General features: G+C 41.7%; 1 protein-coding gene across 2 annotated transcripts in view; it reads left to right on the forward strand.

Moving 5' to 3' along the window:
* Positions 1–2,041: 2,041 nt before the first annotated feature.
* Positions 2,042–24,054, forward strand: part of jag1a (jagged canonical Notch ligand 1a) — a 35,559-nt gene continuing 13,546 nt past the window's right edge. For both annotated transcript variants that reach the window (XM_026931801.3, XM_026931802.3), the window contains exons 1-12: positions 2,042–2,549; positions 3,631–3,939; positions 10,195–10,252; positions 13,311–13,568; positions 14,103–14,163; positions 15,113–15,243; positions 15,404–15,523; positions 17,954–18,067; positions 19,108–19,221; positions 19,596–19,709; positions 21,049–21,095; positions 22,648–22,821. In XM_026931801.3, coding sequence (XP_026787602.1) covers positions 2,478–2,549; positions 3,631–3,939; positions 10,195–10,252; positions 13,311–13,568; positions 14,103–14,163; positions 15,113–15,243; positions 15,404–15,523; positions 17,954–18,067; positions 19,108–19,221; positions 19,596–19,709; positions 21,049–21,095; positions 22,648–22,821 — 1,572 coding nt within the window. In that variant the 5' untranslated portion in view covers positions 2,042–2,477. The remainder of the gene's footprint in view (positions 2,550–3,630; positions 3,940–10,194; positions 10,253–13,310; positions 13,569–14,102; positions 14,164–15,112; positions 15,244–15,403; positions 15,524–17,953; positions 18,068–19,107; positions 19,222–19,595; positions 19,710–21,048; positions 21,096–22,647; positions 22,822–24,054) is intronic.

Below are 24,054 nucleotides of genomic sequence, written 5' to 3' on the forward strand. Positions count from 1 at the left end.
CTTTCACTCTCCACCTTTTTTCTGTCATTCTTCTCCTCCTGGAGGTGTGGAGGGAAGTGGAGGAATGGGTTGAGGAGGGTGTGCACCTCCAAATAGGGGGCAGCTTTGTCATCCCAAGCCAGCTGTCATTACAGATGCGCCCGTCACTGTAGCTCCAGCTATGGGATTACAGCCTGGTCCCAGCTGATGAATTATATATACGTCAGCGCTTATTAATTGGGCTTTAAAATGGCAGGTTCTTCAGAGATCAGGTGGATATGATAGATAAGGAAATAAATCACTTACCCCAAGGTATGTTCGGTGTCTGACTTTGAGCTACACGTTTAATTGTAATGAAAGTTTAAAGCCCCCAGTTTATCCAGGGTTTGTTGAGTTGTATATTAACTCGAGCACACTTATACAGTTTATGAAAAACTATTAACCACTGCAAATTACGCAAGGCAGTAATATATGATTTTTTTTTATTCCTGTATTCCTAAGCTACTGAATTGAGGCACAATGTGTTGAAAAATTGAGCTGTTTGGTGACAGTTAAACCCTTCATGTGTTAGAAGGTAAAGTAAGTCAACTACTTACCTGTGAGACTTACCTGGAAGATATTTACAGAGAATAGGTTTAAACAGCAGGCAGCCATGGGGTTTCAATTTAGCATGCTGTGGCTGTGTTTGAAATGGCTACTCATACTAAACCCCACACTAAAGCAGGTCGTTTCTAAAGAAGCACTAAAGTATGCGGCATGTGAACACCACAAATATTTCTAGTACACCAAAGACACATGGCTGATGTAGGATTTCCAAGTCCGCAGCCCTTGCTGCACAGGTGCACAACGTAACACGGTTACTTCCTTTCCAAAATGTAAGCTGTAAACGGTGTTAAAGAAAACAAGAACAGTAGTTACGTTATACTGCTGTATATTTTGATCTAAACATTGCGTGTAAATGAAAGAAGCAGTCTTACCTTAGTTAATGTATAGCCTGTGTGAACAAGCTAATGCTAACCAGCTTGTTAGTAGCTGTGTATTCATTTGTTAACAAATTAATACATTTAATATTAATATTTTTCCTCAAAACTCTTTAAGTCGGCTGCGAAGGCAAACTACAGAGTGTCCCAAAAGTCTCCATATATAGGGGGAAATGAACACTTTTTAGCAAAATGTCTTCGAAATTTTTCATACTTAGTTTATATTATACGTATTTTTTTCAGATAGCCTTTAAGAAAAAGAAGAAGGTATTGAAATCGTTCTCATGGCTGGATCGGGAAGCTGTCGCAAAGTTGCGATGGACGTTAACAGGAAACGTGGTGAGCGCATCATACGCGACACTGTCGTCAAACTTATTAACAAATTCAAAAACACTGGAAGTGTTGCAGACCAACCGAGAAATGAACATCCACGAACATCCACTGACGAAGACACAACCTTTGTGGTGCTGGCAAACACAGTCCGCTCTGTACGGGGACTTTTGGGACACGCTGCAGATACAGAAAAACATGTATGCTAGCTAGCTAGTTTTGCCTTACTGTGTTTACACGGCTTACACTGTTTCTAAAATAAGCAAATAAGGCTAAAGAAATAATAATAATAACAAGGCCTTTCACTGCTTTAAAGTTTCTCCATTGCATAACTGACTCATTTTGGGCTTTAACCACCGACTTTTGGTTTCTATTAGCTACAAAAATACTCACATGAAAAACGCAGCTGTCTGAGGTAAATCTGAGGAAACTGTCCACAAGTGACTGACAGGTGGGTCACGTGACAGAGTAGTACAGGCTTTAAATATTCAAACCACACAAGATATGAAGCTTATTTCTCTTAATAACATGTTTCCTCTCAGCCCTCTTTTCTACCTGTAGTGTTTCATACTTTAAATGTGGAAATAATCCGCGGTTTGTACACCTGACCTAAGCAGCACGGCTATAAACCTAATCCAGTGGGCGCGAGCGCACCCCGGTAGCCCCGCCCTCATTTTGAATATTAATGAGGCGCCCGCGCTGGCCCCGCCTCCCACCCCGTGAACGCGCGGTATAGATAGATAGAAAGAAAGCTCGCTTTCCCACAACCGGAGAGGTTTTTTTTTCCTGCAGCAGTCCGAGCAGAAGCAGCGCATCGTGGCGCCTGACGGGACAACGGGGAAAACTTCAAAGACAAATCTCAGAGAAAGGGAGCAAAAGGGATAAGGATTGAAGGACATAAAGAATAAGAATAAGAATAATAATTAGAGAAAGAAAGAAAGTGGCGGATAACAAGCCGACCTCGAGAAGGTGCACGCGCGGCGCTGGTGACTTTCTTGACGCGGAGGAATTTATTATCGGTACAGGGATCGAGCGCGTTGTGCTTGTGCTCGTGCGCCCGTGCATGTGCATGTGCATGTGCACACCGGAGCGGAGGAAGTGCGTCTCTGTGCGAGCCGAGTTTCGGCTGAAGTTTGAGCGGAGAGCAGAGCATAAGAGAGGACAGGAGAGGACAGGAGAGGCGGCACAATGCGGAGACGGAGCTCCACTTTCACCGCCGCCGCCTGCGTTCATCTCCTGATACACTGCTTCTGCATGAAGGTAAGTTCTGTGCGTTAACGTGCGTTGCTGTAACGCACTTCTTCTTCCACAAACCGGTATGCAATCTGCCAAGACACAGTGTCCCAGGTCATTTTTTTTTAAATTTGCGTCTTCATAGCGTCATTTTGACTAGAACATTTTTAATTGCGCACCTTTCTACCACTTGGGAGAAGTTACCTCTTTATCACAACTACGCCATGACCTCAAAATACTGAACATCCTGTCAAAATAGCATGCACCTACCCTACAAACAAACAAACAACTAAACAAACAAACAAGCAAAATAACATCTTTTACTGGTTCTCTGGATTATCTCCAGAAATCTTGTTGCAAAGATTCTTGAAACATTCCCAGCCTTCAGAGCTGTCTAGTAGAAACTTCACCTCACTTTTTTTTTATTTGTGGATCCCTGAGAAACTTTTCATTCCATGGTTCTTGGAAACTTTTCTTGAAAAAGAGTGAATGATCTTTCATTTTTTTTTGCTTTAAAAACACTCTAAAAACAAAACAAAGCAGTTCTTGGGAGATGTTTTAGAGAAGAAAACTAATTTAGTTGTCTCAAAAAAGAGCAGGATCCCTTAAAAGTGCCTCCAGAAACCTGGCTGCAAAGATTCTTGAAACATTCATGGAAAAAGAAAGAAAAAAAAAGTTCAATAAGAATCCACAGGAGCTTTCATGTTTTTTAAAGAGTGCACCACAAAATGCCTTTCATAAAATAATATCATTTTTTTTTATTTTATGGTGGATGAATGATTTTTAAGTTTTTAGTGTCACCAAGAAAAACAGTTCACAAAGTCCACTCTGGTGGAAAAAGTTTTTTTTTTCTTTTTTTTTTTTTTTGAAGTTTAATTTTACTGTATTGTTTCAGATCCCCCTTTATAGCATTTTTATTTTTGAGTATGAATGACAAATATAGGGTCTGTTCCAATTTCTGGACCGCGTCCTACCATGCTGTTTTGGACGTGCCCATTGTCTCACATGCTATAAATGTCGTAAAATGAACCACTAATTCGATCTTTAAATAAAGGGTTTGTCTGTTTTTTTTTTCCTTAACAATCTCCATTCTTGTTCCTGTTCCCAGCTGTGTGAAGCATCAGGCCACTTTGAGTTGCGTGTGCTGTCAGTCAGGAACATCAACGGGGAGCTGCAGAGCGGCTCGTGCTGCGACGGCACACGAAACACAGCGGACAACAACAGATGCACGCGGGACGAGTGTGACACGTATTTCCGCCTGTGCCTTAAGGAGTACCAGTCCAGGGTGACCCCCGGTGGGCCGTGCAGTTTTGGCAGTGGATCTACTCCGGTGATCGGTGGGAACGTTGTGTCACCCAAGAGCTTGGCGGAAAACGACAAGGCTCGCATCGTGCTGTCTTTCAGCTTCGCCTGGCCGGTGAGTTTTGCCTCAGTGCCTCGGTATATAAATATGTATAAGTGAACAGTTGACGCTTACTTGTTTAGAGTGGTTCTCATGCTCACGTTCCTTTGCGGTGATTTTCGATTTGCTTGCTCACTGTTTCCTCTTCATAACCCAACACTGGGAATGTGTTGGCATCGAGAGAAGAGGAAGTGGAAGAGGGAGGGGCCGCTACGGACAGTAGATTCACTATCAGGACCGTTAGCTAGATCAAAGACTCAAACAATGGTGCCTCATGTAAACAGCACATCAGTTTATCACCTCATTCCTCATCTTCCAAGCACTGTTTCACACAATGGCAACCGGAACATGCTGTATTGATTACCAATAACACCAGCTATCATCAAACAGTTTGAGTACTGATGTGTTTAGTGGTGTTTTTATCCCCCTTTGTGTGGTTTCCCGACTTGTTCTCTTGTCAGTTCCCTGAATTCCTTTAGACATACTAAGTTAACTTAATACTCACGCTTGCTTAAATATCTCTAATGCTAATATGTTTTTGGTTGTTGTTTGTCTTTATTTTTATCACTTTTCCTCACGTCTTTAGATCCTGAATGGAACGATTGTTCGTAGTGTCATGTTTTACTTTCGCGACCCCAAAGGGCTTCGCTGTCAATACCGGGTCAGACCAAGTCAAGTCTGAGGGGGCCAATTAGGCCTTGTTACCATGGCAGCCATCCTTCAAAACCTCTCACCACCCCCCTTTTCCGTCTGTCGAATGGTCTAGACCAGCTCCAAAAATTCATCCTGAATGGAGAATAATTAGACATTGTCATCTTGCATGCTTTCTTTTCCCTTCAATCTCTACCTAGCAATTGCAGCGCCAGGCAGTGGCGGTCTGACCCTCGGCACAATGAACCCAACAAAGAGCCGGGTTTAGAAGGGAGCACAGCGGGTGTGTGTGTGTGTGTGTGTGTGCGTGTGTGTGTGCGTGTGTGCGTGCGTGTGTGTGTGTTTTGATCCCTATGTTGTACTTTTTTTGCATCATCAGCAGTGCCCAAGGCATCCGAGTGTGCGTCTGGAAGGCTGGTGTGCATGTTTAGGGTGGTTGCGAGGAAACCGCTCTCCAACAGTACACCAGTTTTCCAGTTTTCTTTTATTATTATTTCATTTCTGGATCCTGCTTGGGAAATGCAGTCGCTATGTCGGTTGGCGATGGGTTTTGGACGGCGCACCATTGGAGTTGTTAGCTCAGGGAGTTCCCAGTTACTCAGTTCGGATGTGTTGTAGCCAGGAACTGCCTCACCTCCTAGAGCATTTATGAACAGAACTCAGGGTGGTGTTATAATCCCCCTGCTATTGCCTTAATGGTCGAGAATTAACTCGACTTCATCAACATGGTTATGAGTTGTTTTTTTTTTATATGTGTAGCTATATATTACCAAGGAAGTGCTCAAAGATTGGCGAAAAAAGGCGAAACATGTTAGATTAAGTGAGGCTGCTAGACATGATATTACACATTATCCACAGAGTTTAACCACATTATCCACAATGGTGTGTTGAATATATACCGCAATTCCGCGCTTATATAAAACTCCTTGTATTAAATTCTGAGTTCATATGGATCGTGATGAAAATCCATGCAGTTAGGTCTATGGAACACACCTGGTTCATTGGAATTCTTTGTTTTATATGGACTGTACCACAATTCTGGGCAATTACATGAAATTTTGAATTAGTGAATTGTCATAAATTCCATATGCAATTCTATCTTATTATATAACGTACTGCAATTCAGAAGGATTCTGTGTTTCATATGGAATATAACACAATTCCAGGCAATTCCATTAAATTCTGAAATTCCATGCAGTTGTGTGTTTATATGGAAAATACCACAGTACCATGCAGTTTCATGTATGGAACATACCACTGTTAATTGGAATTCTGCATTTTATATGGAATGTACCACAATTCTGGGCAATTCCATGAAATTCCAATTTATATGGAATGTATTGGAATTCCATGGACTTGTGGATTAATTTGGAACGTAGCACAGTTCTATGCAGTTATATGTGAGCTTTTTTTAAATGGAACATCCCACAGTTTCATGAAATTCTCTGCTTATATGGAATGCACCACAAAGCCATGAAATTCCGATTTATATTGAATATACTGAAATTCTATGCAGTTGTGTGTTTATGGTGAACATACCACATTTCCATGCCATTCCATGTATGGAATGTACCACAACTCCAGGCAATTCCATGAAATTCTGATTTATGGAATTGTCATACATTCTATATGTAATCATTTGTTTTGTTTTTTTTTAATGGCATGTACCCCAGTTCCATGCAATTTTGTGTTTATCTAACGTGCTACAATTCCAGGAAATTGTGCATTAATATGGAATGTACCAGAATTCCAGCCAGTTCCATGAAATTCTGATGTATATGTTGCATCCTGTAATTTCGTGCATTTACCAATATATAATGTTGTTCCATGTAATTCCATGTTTTTAATGGAAGGTTATGCAACTCTTTGCATTTCTATTTTTATTTGTAAATTGTGTATTTATGCCTGACTTCTGTGAAAACGGAATCTCTAGAGCATTGTTTGACATGCAAGTTAGCATACATCTGCAGACAGAGAATGTGTAACATACATGTCGGTGTGTGGACAATGTCCAGACATCCCCCATTTTACAAGCTTGTGTGTGTGTGTGTGTGTATCCCTCTTTTTAACTCAGACCATTCCTGTGTTAGTGGATGTGAATTTTTTTTGTCCCCCCTCCCCTTGCATCCTCGATCCAAACGGCTTTACGGTGTTTTCTGTTCTTTGTCTTCGATCTGTATAAATGGCTGATGTGTGCTGTCCACTGTGTGTATGTGTGTGTGGGTTTCTGTCTCCATTTCGTCCTCAATTAGTGTCTGTAATGCTGTGAGTGTGTGTGAGTATTCCATTCCCGGCCACCGGCGGCTGTATGTATTAGCGGTAAACAATAGCGCTGGGCGTAGGGCCGGGCGGATTAGGGTGAATAAAGCCTGGTGGGTCATACACACAGTGCGGTGGGGCATGGAGAGGCGACAGGAAGCTCAGGAGGACATTGTGCTGAAGAGGCTATAACGTGCGTGTGTGTGTGTGTGTGTGTGTGTGTGTGTGTGTGTGTGTGTGTGTGTGTGAGTGAGAGAGAGAGAGAAAGAGAGAGAGATTTTCACTAGACCCTGTGAACTAGATTGGTGCACACAGTTCATGGGAGTGTGCGTGTGTGTGTGTGTGTGTGTGTGTGTGTGTGTTTGCCTACTTCTATTTTGTTTTTGTTCTCTTTCAGTCACTTTGGCTCAGAGACAGTGAAAAAGTGAGTACGCATTGCGTGTGAGAGCTTCATTTAGGAAAGCTTATGCGTGATCACTGAGAAACGGGAGCAGTGCAGAACATGTGTCTCCTCTCCTCTCATCTCTTTACTTCTCTTTACTTCATTTATTCACTTCTCATTTCTGATTTTATTAGCTTTCTCTCTTCTCCTCTCATCTCTTATTTCTCTTCTTTTCAAATCCCTGAACTTCAGTTCTCCTCTATTTAGTTCTTTTCTACACTCTTTTGGTCTGTTCTCTTCAAGTAATTTCTACTCTTCCTACTAAGTTTCCATATTTATATTAATTTTATTAGGGCTGTCACTGGGTTTCCTTTTCTTTCTTTTTACTTTTTTTTTTATTTTATGTGAGTGAGGTTTGCAGGTAGTATAACAGGTTAATGGTAAAATGGCCTAGAAAAATGCCGCACTCTTATTGGCTAGTGGCTCTCACTCTCAAGCAGTTCATCAGTCCGACTATTGAGACAGCAGCACAACAAGTTATTATTTTGTCCCACCCATATTTAGACAAATTCCTTTCATTTGGATGTTCGTCTCAACTCGTCCTCTTCGGTTGGTAGATGTTTCACTTTTGCGGTTGTATTCTGTCTTGTTTTATGTCAACAAATCAGGTGGGGCCGCAAAACCGTAGCTTGCCTAGAGCTGCGAAATGTCTGGGGGCGGGCTCTGTGAGGGGCGGGGCTGTTTAAACTTGAGCACGGGGCTTTTTTTTTCCCACTCCTGCTACAGCCGGAGCCCATTACCCCGACTGGGATTGTCCAACATGAGCCTTGTGTTAGGCTGTACCATGCTGTGTGTGTGTGTGTGTGTGTGTGTGTGTGTGTGTGTGTGTGTGTGTGTGTGGAGGGCTCTTGTTGGCGAGGCAGAGAGGATGATCTCCTGCAGTATTTCATTGAGCTGTGCTACGCTGAGAGAGAATGTGTGAGAGCTGGAGAGAGTGTGTGAAGAGAGGAGAGAGGGGCTACACTTACCCTCTATCTTACACACACACACACACACACACACATAATCGTACACTCTATCCACTCCTCCTAACCCACACACACTGGCCCTCCGGCCCTTCAGCACAATACGCTCGCATTCTTTCAGAGTCACACACAAAACACACACACACTCTGCTGTGTGACTTGTTATCTGATATCGGTGAGAGAGACAGTGGCATTAAGAGTGACAAAGGCCTTCAAAAGCGAGCCGCTACGAAGGAACCCCTCACCCCCACCCCCCCAATACACACACACACACACACACACACACACACACACTTCGATCTTCACAGACTGAAGTTGATTTAACTGCCTGCTATAATCAGAGAGAGAGAGCAAAAAAAAAAAAAAGAGAAAAGAAAGCAGGAACAGGCTAGTTCACTATCGCCCCGAGGGGTTTCTGTGTGTGCGCGCGCGTGTGTGTGTGTGTGTGTGTGTGTGTGTGTGTGTGTGTGTTAGGGGGGGTGGGGGGGTGTGCTTTTGCAAGAAGCTGAAATTGATTGGCTTGGGAACCTAAGTGCATGTTACTAGCCATCGTTTGACTCGACACACACGCACAAAACAGCTGCTCCCAGATCAGAGCTGTTTATATAAAGTTCATTTTTGTGCCAAAACATTTTACGAGACTTTTTATTTATTTGTTTTTCATTTGTTTTTGCACACTTTGCCAATTTAATTTTTTTGCTTTCTCAGTCATGTCTTTGCTTCTGGAATTTTTACTTTCCCTCTGGAATTTGCTTCCAGAATTCTTCTTTCACTTCCCAAATCCTCCCTTTGCTTCTGGGAATCCAGTCGTTGCTTAATTTCCAAAATCCTTCATTTGCATGTGGAATATTGTGTTTGCCTTAGGTATCCTTACTTTGGCTCTGGAATCACTTTTGGTGCTTTCAGAATCTTGTCTTTGCTCCAGTATTCTTCCTTTGCTCCCAGAATCTTGTGTATTGCCTCAGAAATCCTTTCTTTTGCCTCTGGAATCTTGTATCTTCCTCCTAGATCCCTTCATGGTGCTTCCAGAATCTTGTCTTTGCTTCTGGAATTCTTCTTCTACTTCCAGAATCCTGTCTTATGCCTTGGGAATCTTTTCCTTTGCCTCTGTAATTTTGTCTCTTCCTCCAGTATTTCTTCTTGGCATTTTCAGAATCTTGTCTTTGCTTCCAGAAGCCTTCCGGTGTCTAGGAATCTTATCCTTTGCCTCGGGATTCTTGTGCTTTGCCTCAAAAAATGCTTGTCATGTCTCTTTCTCGATTCTTCCTTCTTGATCTCTCAGGAACGGTTGTTTGATGCATATTGAATCCTTCTGTAATTCCGGAAATATTTCCTACGCCCCCAGTATTTTTTCTGTTCCCCAGGAACTCTTCCTTTGCTCCTGAAATCCATTGTTTGCCTCAGTAATCTTGTCTCTGTCCCAAAGGAATCCTTCCTTTGTTTCCGGAATCCCTCATCTGCATAGCGAATCTTGTGTGCCTAAGAATAATTCCTTGGGGCTCCTGGAATCTTGACCTTTGCCTCTGGAATCCCTGTCTTTGCTTCTGGAGTTCTGTCTTTTATCTCTGGAACCCTTTTATCCAATGAAAGGGAAAAGGAAGAAGTTGAGGAATAAACCACCAAGAATTAAGTTTGACTTAATTTGTATTTGGTTTATGTTTATATTGTGGTGTTTAGAGTGTGTGTGTGTGTGTGTGTGTGTGTGTGTGTGTGTTTAGCCATGTAAACGATGGAAGTTAGTCTCTTGAGTGGCGAGAATGCATGTTTATTCAGGGATGGTTGATGACTTTAAAGAAATGTTATAACACTGTAAGATGTAATGCTTGATTCTTGATTTTTGTCTCAGCTGGTACTGAGAGTGTGAGAGGGAAAAGGGTATGCATGGTTTTAACCTGTCTCTCCCTCTCTCTCTCTGTCTATCTTTCTCTCTCTCTCTCTCTCTGTCTCTCACAGAGGTCATACACACTGATCGTGGAGGCCTTGGACTTCAACAACGACTCAAGCACTGGCAGTAAGTGTTTTTTCTTTTATTTACTCTTCTCTCTCCAGATAGCGGTCTCTCTCTTTTTCTCTCGCTCTCGCTCTCGCGCTCTCTCTCTCTCTCTCTCTCTCTCTCTCTCCAGATAGCGGTCTCTCTCTCTCTTGCTCTCGCTCTCGCTCTCTCTCTCTCTCTCTCTCTCCAGATAGCGGTCTCTCTCTCTCTCTTGCTCTCGCTCTCGTTCTTTCTCACACACATAATCACTGAGTAAACACTGTGGGAATGGAAAAACATGATCGAAATGCTGAGGCGGGCATGAACAGGAAAACGGGAAAGAAAAGCGATGATGGGTAGCTGAGTACAGTTTTTCTGTGTGTGTATGTGTATTTGTTCGAGTCTTCCATAAAAATGTTTTGAAAGACTGAAGACTAAGGACAGGTGCAGGCAGCGGTTTAATAACAGGATGCTCGTTTTCTACACAGTGCATATAACACTTAGACAACTCCATTTACAGTCCAAGTTTGTGTGTGTGTGTGTGTGTGTGTGTGTGTGTGTGTGTGTGTGTGTGTGTGTGTGTGTGTGAGAGAGAGAGAGAGAGACAGAGAGAGAGAGAGAGAGAGAGAGAGAGAGAGAGAGAGAGAGACCTGTGTCCTGTGCAGTGTGCCTTATTACTTGAAAACCTGATAACCATTAGCACTTTTCTCTGTCTGTGTTTCTGTGAGGTGTGTTTGTGTGTGTGTGTGTGTGTGTGTGTTCTGTTATAAAGGTGAAAAAAATACAGTACCCATGATTCTCTGCAGTAATGACTCATGATCACAAACTTTGCAATTGCGCCAAGGTGTGTGGGCTCTGTTCAGAAATTAATGGGAGTTTGAAGTCCACCCAAATATCTGGAAGCTACTCAGACCTGCCAAGAGCTGTGTGTGTGTGTGTGTGTGTGTGTGTGTGTGTATTTGTGTGCGCGTGTTTGTGTGTGGGGGGGCAGTACAAATATTGACTCTCTCTTCACATCAGCACATCAAGTGGCCTTTAGCACTCGCCTAATGTAGAGTCGTCCTCATTAAAGCACACACTCTATCACTCAGGTTCCCTTTCTCTCTCTGTCTCTCCCTCACACACACACTTTCTCTCCCTCTCTCTCTCTCTCTCTCTCTCTCTCTCTCGTTTTACACTAAGCAGATCTTAAGAATGCCCGTGATCACCTTGACTCAAAATTACTTTTGGATTCTAATGCTGTAGATTTGCATTTAATTTGCACTAAATTTGCATTTATTTCAGTCAAAATAGAGGCTTTCTCAATACTTCTGAGTGAAAGTCAGGGGGCAGGGCTACATACGATCTTGATTGGTGATTTTGCAAAACAGGCTCAACGACTAGAACCTAATGATTTGATAATAACAACATGGAAACCAGAAAGTTTTAGCCACAGAATCTGTGTGTTATGCTTGTCTTATGCTAGGTTAAGTTTATTTTGTTTACTACTTATTTGTTTAACGGACAGAACCCTGTACATTAAACGCGAGTGTGTTTCCATCTTCACTTCCAGCTCAACATAAGAATAAAATAACATCTTGATTACAAGTGCAGCTAATGACGAACAGATGGTGGTGGTTATGGTAGCATTACATTTTGATAAGTTTGGCTAATTGTTAAATAAATCTTTGCTAATATGACAGCGCACACACTGAAATCCCACTCACGTCCAATGGTGACAAATGCAAGCTAGTTTACCAGCAGTTAGCTATTAGCTAGCCGACTTGCTAAGTTAGCTAATGTTAGTGATATTCGGAAACAACAGGACAAAATGGAGGTGTTTCTGAATAACACATACATAGATTGCGGCATTTTTAACAAGGGTAGAGGTGTAGAGAGGTTCTGTTGAGATTTTAGTCGTTATTCGATTATTTGTAATGGTTTAGGTGTGTGTGTGTGTGCGTGCGTGTGTGCATGCATTGCGTTTGACACGCAGCTGAGAGCTCCCTTAGTGTGTGCATGTGTATGCGAGGGATGTGAGGTCACACTTCACCTCTCAGTTCGGCTCCAACTGTCCGTCCATCACCTCTCTCCAAACGTACTTCACACACACACCACGTGAACCATACACACACTTCTCACTCTGCTGAGCGAATGCCTCACGCTGATGCGGGATTTCAGACTGCTCTGAAAAAATGACTACAGGTCATCCTTATGCCACACACACACACACACACACACACACACACACACAGGTGACAGGGGGATTAAAGTCACACTCTGCCTCTTGACCAACTTTTAGGAAAAGTTTGTGCATGTAACCATTTGGGTTGTATGATGTGGCAGCCATGTTGAATATTTTCCTCGTCACGGTGTAGAGAAATGTAATTAAACTGCAGCTGCCATCACATACAGGCCAAAAAGCACACACACACACACACACACACACACCATAGTCTCATACTCTTGCTGGCCATTCCACCCTTTCTCTCTAACTTATTCACTTACTCACACACTTGCGCTCTTTTTATGGGTTGGGTGTGTGTGTGTGTGTGTGTGTGTGAGTGTGTGTGTGTGTGTATCAGTGATATAGGCGTGTTAGGGAAATAAAAAGTGACAGCGGTGATCATGAAGGCACAATAAATAATAAAAACACAATGTGTGAACCCCTTGTAAACTTATCAAACACAGGAATAGGAATACAGGATAGGAATTCCAATTCGATTGGATACTATGGCATATTAGTTGGTTTAACTGGCATTTTGGGTGGGAACTGCACCATGATTGGTTGGTTACGCTGGCCGAAGGGGGTGGAAACTGCACTCTGATTGGTTGGTTACACTGGCAAAGGGGGTGGGAACGATGGTCTGATTGTTTTCAGTGCTATTGGAGGACAGAACTGTACTCAAATTGGTCTCAATGCCATTATATTTCATGTAACTCGACTACTTTTGTGGGAGCACTCTAAATCAGCATTTAAGTGATTTTGTTAACTTTGAGGTGTAAGCTTTGAGCAGTGGGAGGCCATGTACGGACAGAACAGAGGCCATGCCTCCTTCAGTATAGCATTTAGAGTATTTTACTAATTCCCACACGTTTTGCTTTCTCTTGCTCTCAGGTAGCAGTGGCCAGGTGATCGAGAGGGCCATGCAGTCGGGGATGATCAACCCGAGCCGACAGTGGCAGACCCTGAAACACAACGGTGCCGTGGCCCAGTTCGAGTATCAGATCCGTGTCACTTGCGACGACCACTACTACGGCTTCGGCTGCAACAAATTCTGCCGGCCGCGAGACGACTTCTTCGGCCACTATAACTGTGACCACAATGGCAACAAGACGTGCTTGGAGGGCTGGGCTAGCCCCGAATGCAGCACCGGTGAGACAGTTAGCCACAGTCGCAGACACTAACTATGTTGTCATCAGAAGCAACAATTATACCTGCGATATTCTCAGAATATAATAAGACGTAATTTAACGCTGTTTAATTTATTGTACTTTATTCTACATTGTAAACACTTGGTGCAGAGTCAGGCTGTTGTTATCGCTGTCTGTTAATCAGTGATGTCATACCGATGCCCCCTCCATAGTTAGTTTAGCGCTATTGATGGTGGATTTGCAGTCTTACTACAACCCCCCAACCCAACTCTGTAGCGTCTGGATGCAGATCCGCAGTCGGATCAACAGGGATTAGCGCTGTGATGGGAGATTTCGCTTCTTCCTTCATTCATCCTTTTTTCCTGGCCCGAGGGGGAAATGAAATCATGGCTTGTTGCACCCAGAACAGTGAACAGTGACTCACTGGCTAAGCTGATAGCAGAGAAAATGCATGACTGTGATAACAGGTCAGTCAGACAGCAGTAACAGTAATGATCTGTCTCTGTCTGTCTCTCTATCTCTTTCTCTTTCTCAGCGATCTGTAAGCAAGGCTGTAGCACTAAACATGGATCCTGTAAGGCGCCTGGCGAGTGCAGGTAAATGAACTTCTGACTATTTTCAAACCAAACAAATCCCACTGCTTTGTGTATAGAAGTTTTCCCTCCATTTCAAGCGTGAGTAATAATGGGAACGTGGACGGAGGGATAATAGTTCACGCACACGTCAGTTTACAATTTATTCATTAATTTGGCAAACACTTTTATTTAAAGTGACTTATGAATGAGAGAGAATCCCATCCGTGCACAGAGCAATTGAGAGGCTTGGGAAAACACAATACACTCAACATGTGGTTAAAATCATGAAAACAGTGTTGCGAGGCAACTGGGAAATATGTACACCAAGCATAAGCCTGCTGATGCCTGAGGCTAATGATTTACCTAGCTATCATATAACTGTTTTATGCAAACTAAAAGTACAGTGACCGTGGAAGTAAGACAGAATATCAACATTTTTCTCAGTTGTGTTAGTAAATCACTAGGAAGAGATTCGGTACACTCAGAATTGCTTCAATAGCAGACACCACTAACCAAATTCTTTGGGTTTCACCATATTGAAAACAGCAAACAATAAATGATAGGTGGTATATTTAGCCAAATTATCATATAAAAAGCAGGTTTATGCTTTTTTTTTTCTTTTTACTTCATGCATAAACAAAAAGAGCAAGTACATCTTGCTTGCTAGCCAGGAAAATAATGACACTGAATGTTGACATCTTCGGTATGATGGAACCAACAGAAATTTTGCTAGCAGTTGATGCTAAATGTATATCTGAGGGAAATGTTGACATTCCTGATGGTTCTGTCTCATTTCCACAGTCACTGCACTTTTATCTTGTATAAAATGGTTATGTGATAGCTAGCTAAATCATTGGCCTCATTAAATTACTCTTGGTCTACAAATTTCCACAAAGATTCTGGATTATCTTTGTCTAACCGTAAGGAGCAGTTCTGAGTTTCATTAACCGTTGTCTCTCTGTCTGTGTAGGTGTTTGTATGGGTGGCAGGGGGAGTACTGTGATCAGTGTATCCCACACCCCGGCTGTGTGCATGGTACCTGTGAGGAACCCTGGCAGTGTCTCTGTGACACCAACTGGGGAGGACAGCTCTGTGACAAAGGTAGTCCAGTTTCCATGAAAACATGCGCAGTATGACGATATATTGTACAATTATTAGCACATATCTACTGCTCTCACTACCATAAACATCAGTGGACCATTGAAATGGGGTGTAGATCGAGCTCTGATTGTGTGTGTGTGTGTGTGTGTGTGTGGTTTAGACTTAAACACGTGTGGCACGCGGCAGCCGTGTCTGAACGGAGGCACATGCAGTAATACGGGACCAGACAAGTATCACTGCGCCTGTCCTGAGGGTTACTCTGGCCAGAACTGCGAGAGAGGTGAGACAAACACACACACACACACACACACACACACACGTCCACCCACCAGTCCATTATGGTGCCCTGGGTGCGGGTGCGGGTGCGGGTGTCATTGAGCAGCATTCTAAAAAATAAATAAATAAATAAAATAAACAAACAAAAAGATCCTTGACCGACATACGTCATAACTTATAGCATGCTGCTTTTAGCATGTGACTTTATATATTCACTATCGTTTACTAGTTTAGCTAGTCAGCTTTCTTGATGGAAGTTTGATCGATCGATCAGTCACCTTTCTTCTCTATGTTAGACCATTTTTCTGGTACTCAACATGCCTGGACTACTGTTAACTTAATAACGTGTAACATGGCTAGCTAGCTAAGTTAGCCTCAGCGGATAGCCAAACCAGTCGGTAGCATGTTGGCCGTGTAAGCTAGTCAAGTTGTGAAATCACGTTACATTAGCTAGTAATTGTAACCACAGAACGACTTTGGGAAAAGAATTCCAAGCATAAATACGACTGTTAGCTAAGTATTTAGCTGAGTTAGCTAAGTTTGGTCCCTAAGTTTGTCGAAATTTAAAAGAAGCTCGAGTCCAGTGAACAGAATTATGTGATTTCCTACATTGAAGATTTACCTCAGAAAACGAATATGATGGTGTTTGTTTTTTTGAGTTTTGTGAGACGATTCAACAGAAACTACCCTGTTTTGCTGTAAACTTTTCTGATAGCTCTAACGGAGATCTCGTGTGATGCAGATTTGATTAAGTTTGTTTAGTGGTTGATGCTAAGTGTAATTAAAGTGTAATTTTACCCAGACCGAGTCTTTTCTTAATAATATGACAACACATCTGAGGTAAATGTTAATATTCCCAACAGTTTTGTCTCATTTTTGCTGTTGCTGTGCCTTTACATTGTCCTGTATACAGACTGCAGGACAGCTAGTTAAAAATTTACCTCAGCCATTGTAGCTAGCCTGCATGCTCGGTTGCCTAGCAACAGTGCTGTCCTGGCTTACAAGGCATGTATTCTGTTTTCAGCTTGTAACACAGTGTATTATGTATCTCTCTTTTTCACGGTTGGTCTGTGTTTTGGAGAATGAACTCGTTGTTAGTTATTGTTAGGAACCTGGAGGCTCGTTAAGGGCAGTGTGGTGTGGTTCTTGTGGGTAATGTAGTTCCCCACAGGCCCCGGGTCATTGTGGGTAATGTAGTGTGGGTGATGCTGATTAATGGGCTCTGGCAGCGCAGGGTGTTGAGGGTCAGCTGGAAGAAGACCCTGCATGAAAAGAGAGAAAACACAGGAAGGAATGATGACTCCTCCTTAATTTTGTAGGAGAACCGGGGCTTTTTTTTCCGTTTTTCTTTTTTTTTCCTCCTTTTTCAACCTCGTCTCGTTTCCTCCTGCCTTTTCTCTGTCATTTGTGTTTTACCACCAGCATCAGACCTCCAGTGAGTGACTGAATGAGAAAGAGGAAACAAGGAGGAGTACAGGAGAACAAGGGGGTCCCAGCCAAGCTTAACACACACACACACACACATACACACACACACACATACACACACACAATCAGTCTCCAAGCCAAAGAATGTAGTTTGCATTAATTGATATGGGCAGAGGAATATGTTCCGACATGTGGGGCTCCTTCTGCCATTATTCCGTGTGTGTGTGTGTGTGTGTGTGTGTGTGTGTGTGTGTGTGTGTGTGTGTGTGTGTGTGTGTGTACATGCTGTTTCCTGATCCACAACTTTGGATGATCCATATGGGCAGTAACAGCTTTTCTTTTTTTTGTCTTTTCTCTTTTTTCTGTTCTATTCGTTCTTCCCTCTTCTTTCCTTTTTCTTTTATTTTTCTTGACTTTTGTCCATTATTCTTCTCTGTCTTATAACTTCTCTTAAAGATTTATTTTACCTTTGTTTTTTTTCTTGTTTTCCCAGATTATTTATTTTTGCATCTTTATTTTTCTTCATTCTTTAGCTGTTATTTTCTTCATTCTTTAGTTGTTATTCTCTAGTTGTTATTTGAAGTTATTTTCTTTCCCTTGTTTTCTTTTTAATGATTTTTTTTCTTGTAGTCTTTTTATGACCTGTTTTTTTTTATCACTTTCCATCAGTCTCTCTTTCTCTCTCTGTGTTTTGCTCTCTGTCTGTCTGTCTGTCTGTCTCTCTGTCTCTCTGTCTCTCTGTCTGTCTGTCTGTCTGTCTGTCTGTCTGTCTCGGTGTGAGAAAGGCCAAAGGGGCTTTCCAGTCCGCTAGCTGCATCAGATAAAGAGAGAGAAAATAAGGAGGGAGAGACGGAGAAGACGGAGGGTGAGAGGAAGGGAGGGAGCGATTGAAAGGGGAAAACCCAGAGTCAGGACCTCTCCCTCTGCTCCAGAACATCTGAACTGTTAAACACCATCTCTTTTTCTCTCTCTCTTTCTCTCTCTCTCTCTGTCTGTCTCTCTGTAGCGGATAACGCCTGTCTGTCGGAGCCGTGTCTGAACGGGGGACGCTGTATGGAGAGCAGCCAGGGCTTTGAGTGCCAGTGTGCTCCGGGGTGGACCGGTCCGACCTGCGCCATCAGTGAGTTCTGGTGGTGTGTGTGTGTGTGTGTGTGTGTGTGTGTGTGTGTTTGGGGGGGGGGGGGGGTGAGATGTACAGCTCTCACACGATGAAAAAGGGGTTTAAAACCTCATAACAATGTTATATATATAAAAAAAAAAACATTAAAAAACAATATACATCAAGGATTAGCCAAAAAAAATAGGTCTTTTAAAATTCATTATAATAGATAATTGTCGAAAAAATCATAAACCTCATGATAGCTATACTATGTGCATAATGTGCAAAAAATTTAAGAAACTTTTTTTTTCTTTTTTTTTTCTTTTCAGTATTCTTTCCCCCATTTTCCCCTTTCTATCTCAGTTAAAAATTCCTCTTTTTGTCCTTTTTCCAGCTTTTGTTTTTGTCTTCTTGTTTTTAATTCTTTTTCTCTTCTTTTTTTCTTTTTTTTTTTTAATTCTAGCTAGACTACCTGTACACAAATCACACTGTAAGAATTACGCACCTCTAAAATCCTTTTCTTTATTTTGATTTTGTTTTCCTGTTTTATGTGGTGAAACAGTAGAGGACTATGGGTAAAAGTAGAGGACTATGGGTAAAAGTCAGAACACTTTTTTGGTCAAATTTTGTTACAAAATGTTCTCATGCTAAAAAAAAGAAAGAAAGAAACAAACAAACAAACAAACTTCATTTCATACAGTGTTTCATACAGACTGTCTCATGCAGAGAGATGAGGAGATGAGATGAGATGATTATTGTATCATCTCGGAAGGAGAGATAGATAGACACCTATAGTGGACAGTGGACTCTGTCACCCTGTCACGAGTTGTGGGAGAACTGGAACAATCTTGAGACAGGACATAATCCAGACACGGATCAGTGACAGATCCTAAGCAAGCACAGGCCTGTGGCTAGGCTGCAGATGGAGCAGAGCCTGTGCTCGCTGTGCGTTTGTATATGTGTGAGATATACACTGTGAGATAACACTCACTCGTGTGTGTGTGTGTGTGTGTGTGTGTGTGTGTGTGTGTGTGTGCATAAACCCGTGTCTTCTTCCTCAGACAAAGACGATTGCAGTCCTAACCTGTGTAATCACGGAGGGACTTGTGTGGACCTCGTCAATGGCTTCAAGTGCATCTGTCCTGCGCAGTGGATCGGCAAAACCTGTCTCATTGGTCAGTCTGTCTCTCTGTCTCTCTGTCTATCTGTCTATCTCTCTCTGTGTGTCTCTGTCTATCTCTCAGTGTCTCTCTCTCTCTCTCTCTCTCTCTCTCTCTCTCTCTCTGTGTGTCTGTCTGTCTATATCTCTCTCTCTCTCTCTCTCTGTGTGTGTGTGTGTGTGTATGTGTGTGTGTGTGTGTATATATATATATATATATATATATATATATATATATATATATATATATATATATATATATATATATATATACATAATATTCTTACACAGATAATTCTCTCTCTCTCTCTCTCTATTATCTGTGTAAGAATGTACAGAACACACACACACAGACACACAGTACTAGTCTCTCGCTCTCTCATTCTGCAGATGCTGACGAGTGTGCTGAGAACCCGTGTGTGAACGCCCACGTATGCCGAAACCTGATTGGAGGATACTTCTGTGAGTGCCTCCCTGGTTGGACAGGACCAAATTGTGACATCAGTAAGTAGCCGAGGACGAGCAACACGTCGCCTCCGTCACGTTTCAGCTTCACCACCGTCGCTGCTCATCTAAAGCCATGACATGATTTACTTTTTATAAACATGAAGTTGTTATCGTTAAAAGCCTGGTTCTGTGGTGGATTAATTACTCTTAATTACTTAATTACTTTCTCTTTCTCTCTCCAGCTCTCTCTCATCATCTTTTCCTCTCTCTCTCTTTTTTTACTTACTTTGTTTCTCTTTATTGTTCTTTGTTTCTCACTCTATTTGTCTGCCTTTCATTCCTTCTTTCTTTCTTGTTTTCTGTCCTGCTTTCTCTTCTTTCATACTTTTTCCTTGCTTTCTTTTTTCATTCTCTCATTTTTATCTTATTTAATTTTTTATTCTTTCTTTCTTTCTTTTTCTTCCCTTGTTTTTTCTCACTTCTGTTTTCTTTGTTTTTTTTTCTTTCTAACCTCTTCTTGCCTTTTTCCTTTTATAACTTCTTTCTTATTTTTCCTTCTTTCTTTTCTCTCACTTCTTCCTTTTTATAATGACGTTTTCTAGTTTTGTTCCTTTCTTTTCGTCTGTTTCTGGCTCACTTTAACCCTGCCTAACAAGTTTTTTTCTTTCTTTTTTCTTTATTTATTGTTTTTTTTCTTTCTTTATTATTCTTTCATTTTTTTTCTCACTTCTTACTTTCTTACTTTCTTCCTTTCTGTTTGTATCTTTTTCTTTCTCCTTTTCACCATGCATGTTTTCTTTCTTTCTTTTTTTCCTTCCTTCCTTCCTTCCTCCCTTCCTTCTTTCCTTCCTCCCTTCCTCCTTGCCTGGATTATACTGGAGCACTAACAGGCTATCTCTCTAACATGGCGTACATGGCGTGTAAAAGCGAAGGCTGTAATTAGAGCTGTAATTAGGCCAGTGGGAAAACCATGATGATCTGACGATCACATGACGACATCGAGATGATCAGGTTCGTGCTCGTGTAAAATTTCAGGCCAATTAAAATATTAAGGTTGGAAGTGTGTTATCATGTTTTTGTCCAGATCGAGTGCGGGCATTAGTCAGTCTGATAAATGACATTGTGCGATGTCTTATCAGTGCCCATTAGCGAGCTGTTAGCGATTAACGTCCAACTCAAACAGCGCTGCCAGCCCCGCAGCTCACCCGCTTTCCCTCTCACACGGTTTCCTCCTGATCCTTATCAGAGGAAAAGCTCTGGAAATCTGACAGCGTAGCTTATCGAGAGCTGCTTCGATAGCAGTAAGAGCCTGTAGCTGTTTGCTTTGAGTCACCGCTGAAACAGACTATTTTGATTAATTACTGTTTTTCTTTGTGTTTTTTTTTATTATTTGCAGATGTTAACGACTGCCAAGGGCAGTGTCTGAACGGAGGATCTTGTAAGGTAGGTGTGTGTGTGTGTGTGTGTGTGTGTGTGTGTGTGTGTGTGTGTGTGTGTGTGGTATTTTGTACCCACCAACATGGCTTGTCAATGTTTTGGGGGTCTTTCGTCAAGTTTTTGGCATGGGTTTTGGCTTTTTTTTTCCCCCTCCTATCACCTCTCCCCATCTCTTTTCAAAAATAGCGACTGCTGAGTCATTCATTGGAGAAAGGACAGGAGGGAAAGAAAGCCATCTGGGAAGAAAAAAAAAGAGGAGAGAGAGTTAGTGAGAGGGAAAGAAAGAGTGCGGGTGGGAGGAAGGCTGGATGAACACAGTAGATCAGATTTCCATAAACATTCCTGTCTCCTGCCAGAGAGAAAGGGAGAGAGAGAGGGAGAGAGAGAGAGAGAGCGCCTTTATTCTTCCGTCTCTCCTCCTCCCCTTGTGCCCACACCTCCCTCTCTCTCTCTCTCTCTTTCATTTCTCTCTCTCTTTCATTTCTCTCTCTCTCTTGCTCATTCTTTCTTTTCTCCGTCTTTTACCTCACTGACCCTTTTCTTCCACAAACGCTTTGGCTGGAGCGAAGATAAGCCGAACCTAAAAGAGCACATTTAACAACAAACCAATGCTAATCTGCGAAATTAACAAAAGCAAACATGGTCATTAGCGCTAATTGAGTTATGTTATGCTAGGTGTAATGTAACAGCTTTGCATTTAAAATACTAAATAAAAATCTCTATCCCTCTCTCTCTCTCTCTTTCATTTCTCTCTTGAAAAAAATTTCTTGCTCCACCTCCATTTCTTCGACTGTTAAATTTCTGCCACATTTTGCTAGTTTATCTTATGTTAACTCATTAGTCTTGTTTCTTATGCTAAGGAAACACATTAGGCTAGTCATGTTAGCTCATTCTGTGCAAACTCAGAATCTGTATAGTTTGTAGAATTGTATTCATTGTTAAAAAAATTTAGCATGTTCATGCTAGCAGGTGCTGAGAAAACATTAGCAAAAGATAATAACACAAGCTGCAAAGGTTTTGGAGTGTAGTTAGCGATAAACCAGTGCTAATCTGTGAAATTAACAAAAGCAAACACGGGATTGGCGCTAATAGTGTTATGTTTTTACATTTTAATTGCTAAGTAAAAATCTCTCCAATTCAATTTGGGGAAAATATCTTTCTACAGCTTATTTTTTGCTAACTCATTCGCCATGTCATGACACTAACTTGGTTGTGCTATATAACGCTAAGCTAGGTATGCTAGCTTGTTAAGACCACATAGATTTGCCCAGTCATGCTTGTATTAATATGCAGAATCTGTAATCTATTTAAAAAAAGAATAGGAAAAAAAAAAAAACAATTAGCATGCTTATGCTAGCAAAGCAACAACAAATTAGCATGCTTATGCTAGCAGTTACACAGAAAACATATTAGCAGATGACTAATGGCTTCAAGGTGTATCTAACATCAAACCAATAAAAGTAGACATAGCAATTCGTGTTAATGGCAGTATGCTATGCTAAGTGTAGCTAGCCTGTGCAGATGTTATGCTAATTAAACATTTTTCTGTCTCTTTCAGGACCTGGTAAATGGGTACAAGTGTGTGTGTGCACCGGGATTCACAGGCGATCATTGTGAGAAAGATATCGACGAGTGTGCCAGTCAGCCCTGTCTGAACAAGGGCCAGTGCCGCGATGACGTCAACGGCTTCCAGTGCCTGTGCCTGCCTGGTTTCTCTGGAAACCTTTGCCAGGTGAGTGAAACTCGGGGAGCAAACGCCCAGTTCGCCCACGGCATTCCTCTGGTCAGATGCGTGTCTTGAACTTGCCTGTGTCGTTTAAACCTCCTTGCAAATTCATCATCTTCACTTTCTCACCGCAATCTAATTTCTTTTGTGACAATCAGATTAGCTTATATAGCTCCCTCCGGCTCGCTACAACCACAAACATCGTTTCTCTACAGCTGGGAGCTGTTATCGTCTCCCCGCCACACCCTAGCCATATTCCTCCACCAAAACACAGTCAAGTCCGTTCATGTCACTTCTGAACATTAACTGCTGTTTGTTTTCTTTACAGACATATGCTTGCTTAGCCATCTTGAGTGGATAATGCATTAGCTCTTCATTCTGTGTAAATAAATTGATGTGTTGGGATAGTACATTAACCTGGCTATGTTCTTCTAGCTTACTGTATGCTACCTTCGTTTAGTTCTTTCACTTGAGGTAACTTTTTAACTCGGCTATGTTTCTCTAGCTTTTTGTATGCTAACTTAGTTTAGCTGTTTCACATGTAGTATTTGATTAAACCGGCTATGTTTCTCTAGCTTACTGTATGCTAACTTAATGTAGCTTTTTCACTTGAGGTAACTCATTAACCTTGCTATATTTCTTTAGCCTACTGGGTGTTAAAACCTTAGTTTTTGTTGTTTCTTTTGAGGTAACTCATTAACCTGGCTATGTTTCTCTAGCTTACTGTATGTTAACTTAGTTTAGCTGTTTCACTTGAGGTAACTCATTAACCTGGCTACGTTTCTCTAGCTGTAACACCTTAGTTTTGTAGTTTCTCTTGCTTATTCTGAGGTAACTTGTTTGCCTGATTGGGTTTACATTGTTTATACTGAGGTACAGATATTAGCCTTCTTGTGAGGTAATATATTATCCTGGATATGCTTCTCTAGGTTACTCGAGTTACTCCATCTTGTTACCCTTGCTAGGTTTCTGAACATTATTCTGAGGTAACGTGTAAGTCAGCTATGTGTCTGTTTCTCACAGTATTCTGAGGTGAAATATTAGCAGTGTTTCATTTGTTGTGTTTCTTTAGCTTATTTCGCACAAACTTGTTAGCTTGGCAATGCTTCTGTCGCTTATTCTTGGGTAAGTCATTAGTCAGTTATGTTTCTGTTGCTAATTCTGAGGCAAAACATTTGTATTACTATGTTTCTGTAGCGTATCTTGTGGTAACTTGTTTATGTTGCTAATTCTTAGCAA

Source organism: Pangasianodon hypophthalmus, chromosome 26, assembly GCF_027358585.1.
Source record: "Pangasianodon hypophthalmus isolate fPanHyp1 chromosome 26, fPanHyp1.pri, whole genome shotgun sequence".
Taxonomy (NCBI): domain Eukaryota; kingdom Metazoa; phylum Chordata; class Actinopteri; order Siluriformes; family Pangasiidae; genus Pangasianodon; species Pangasianodon hypophthalmus.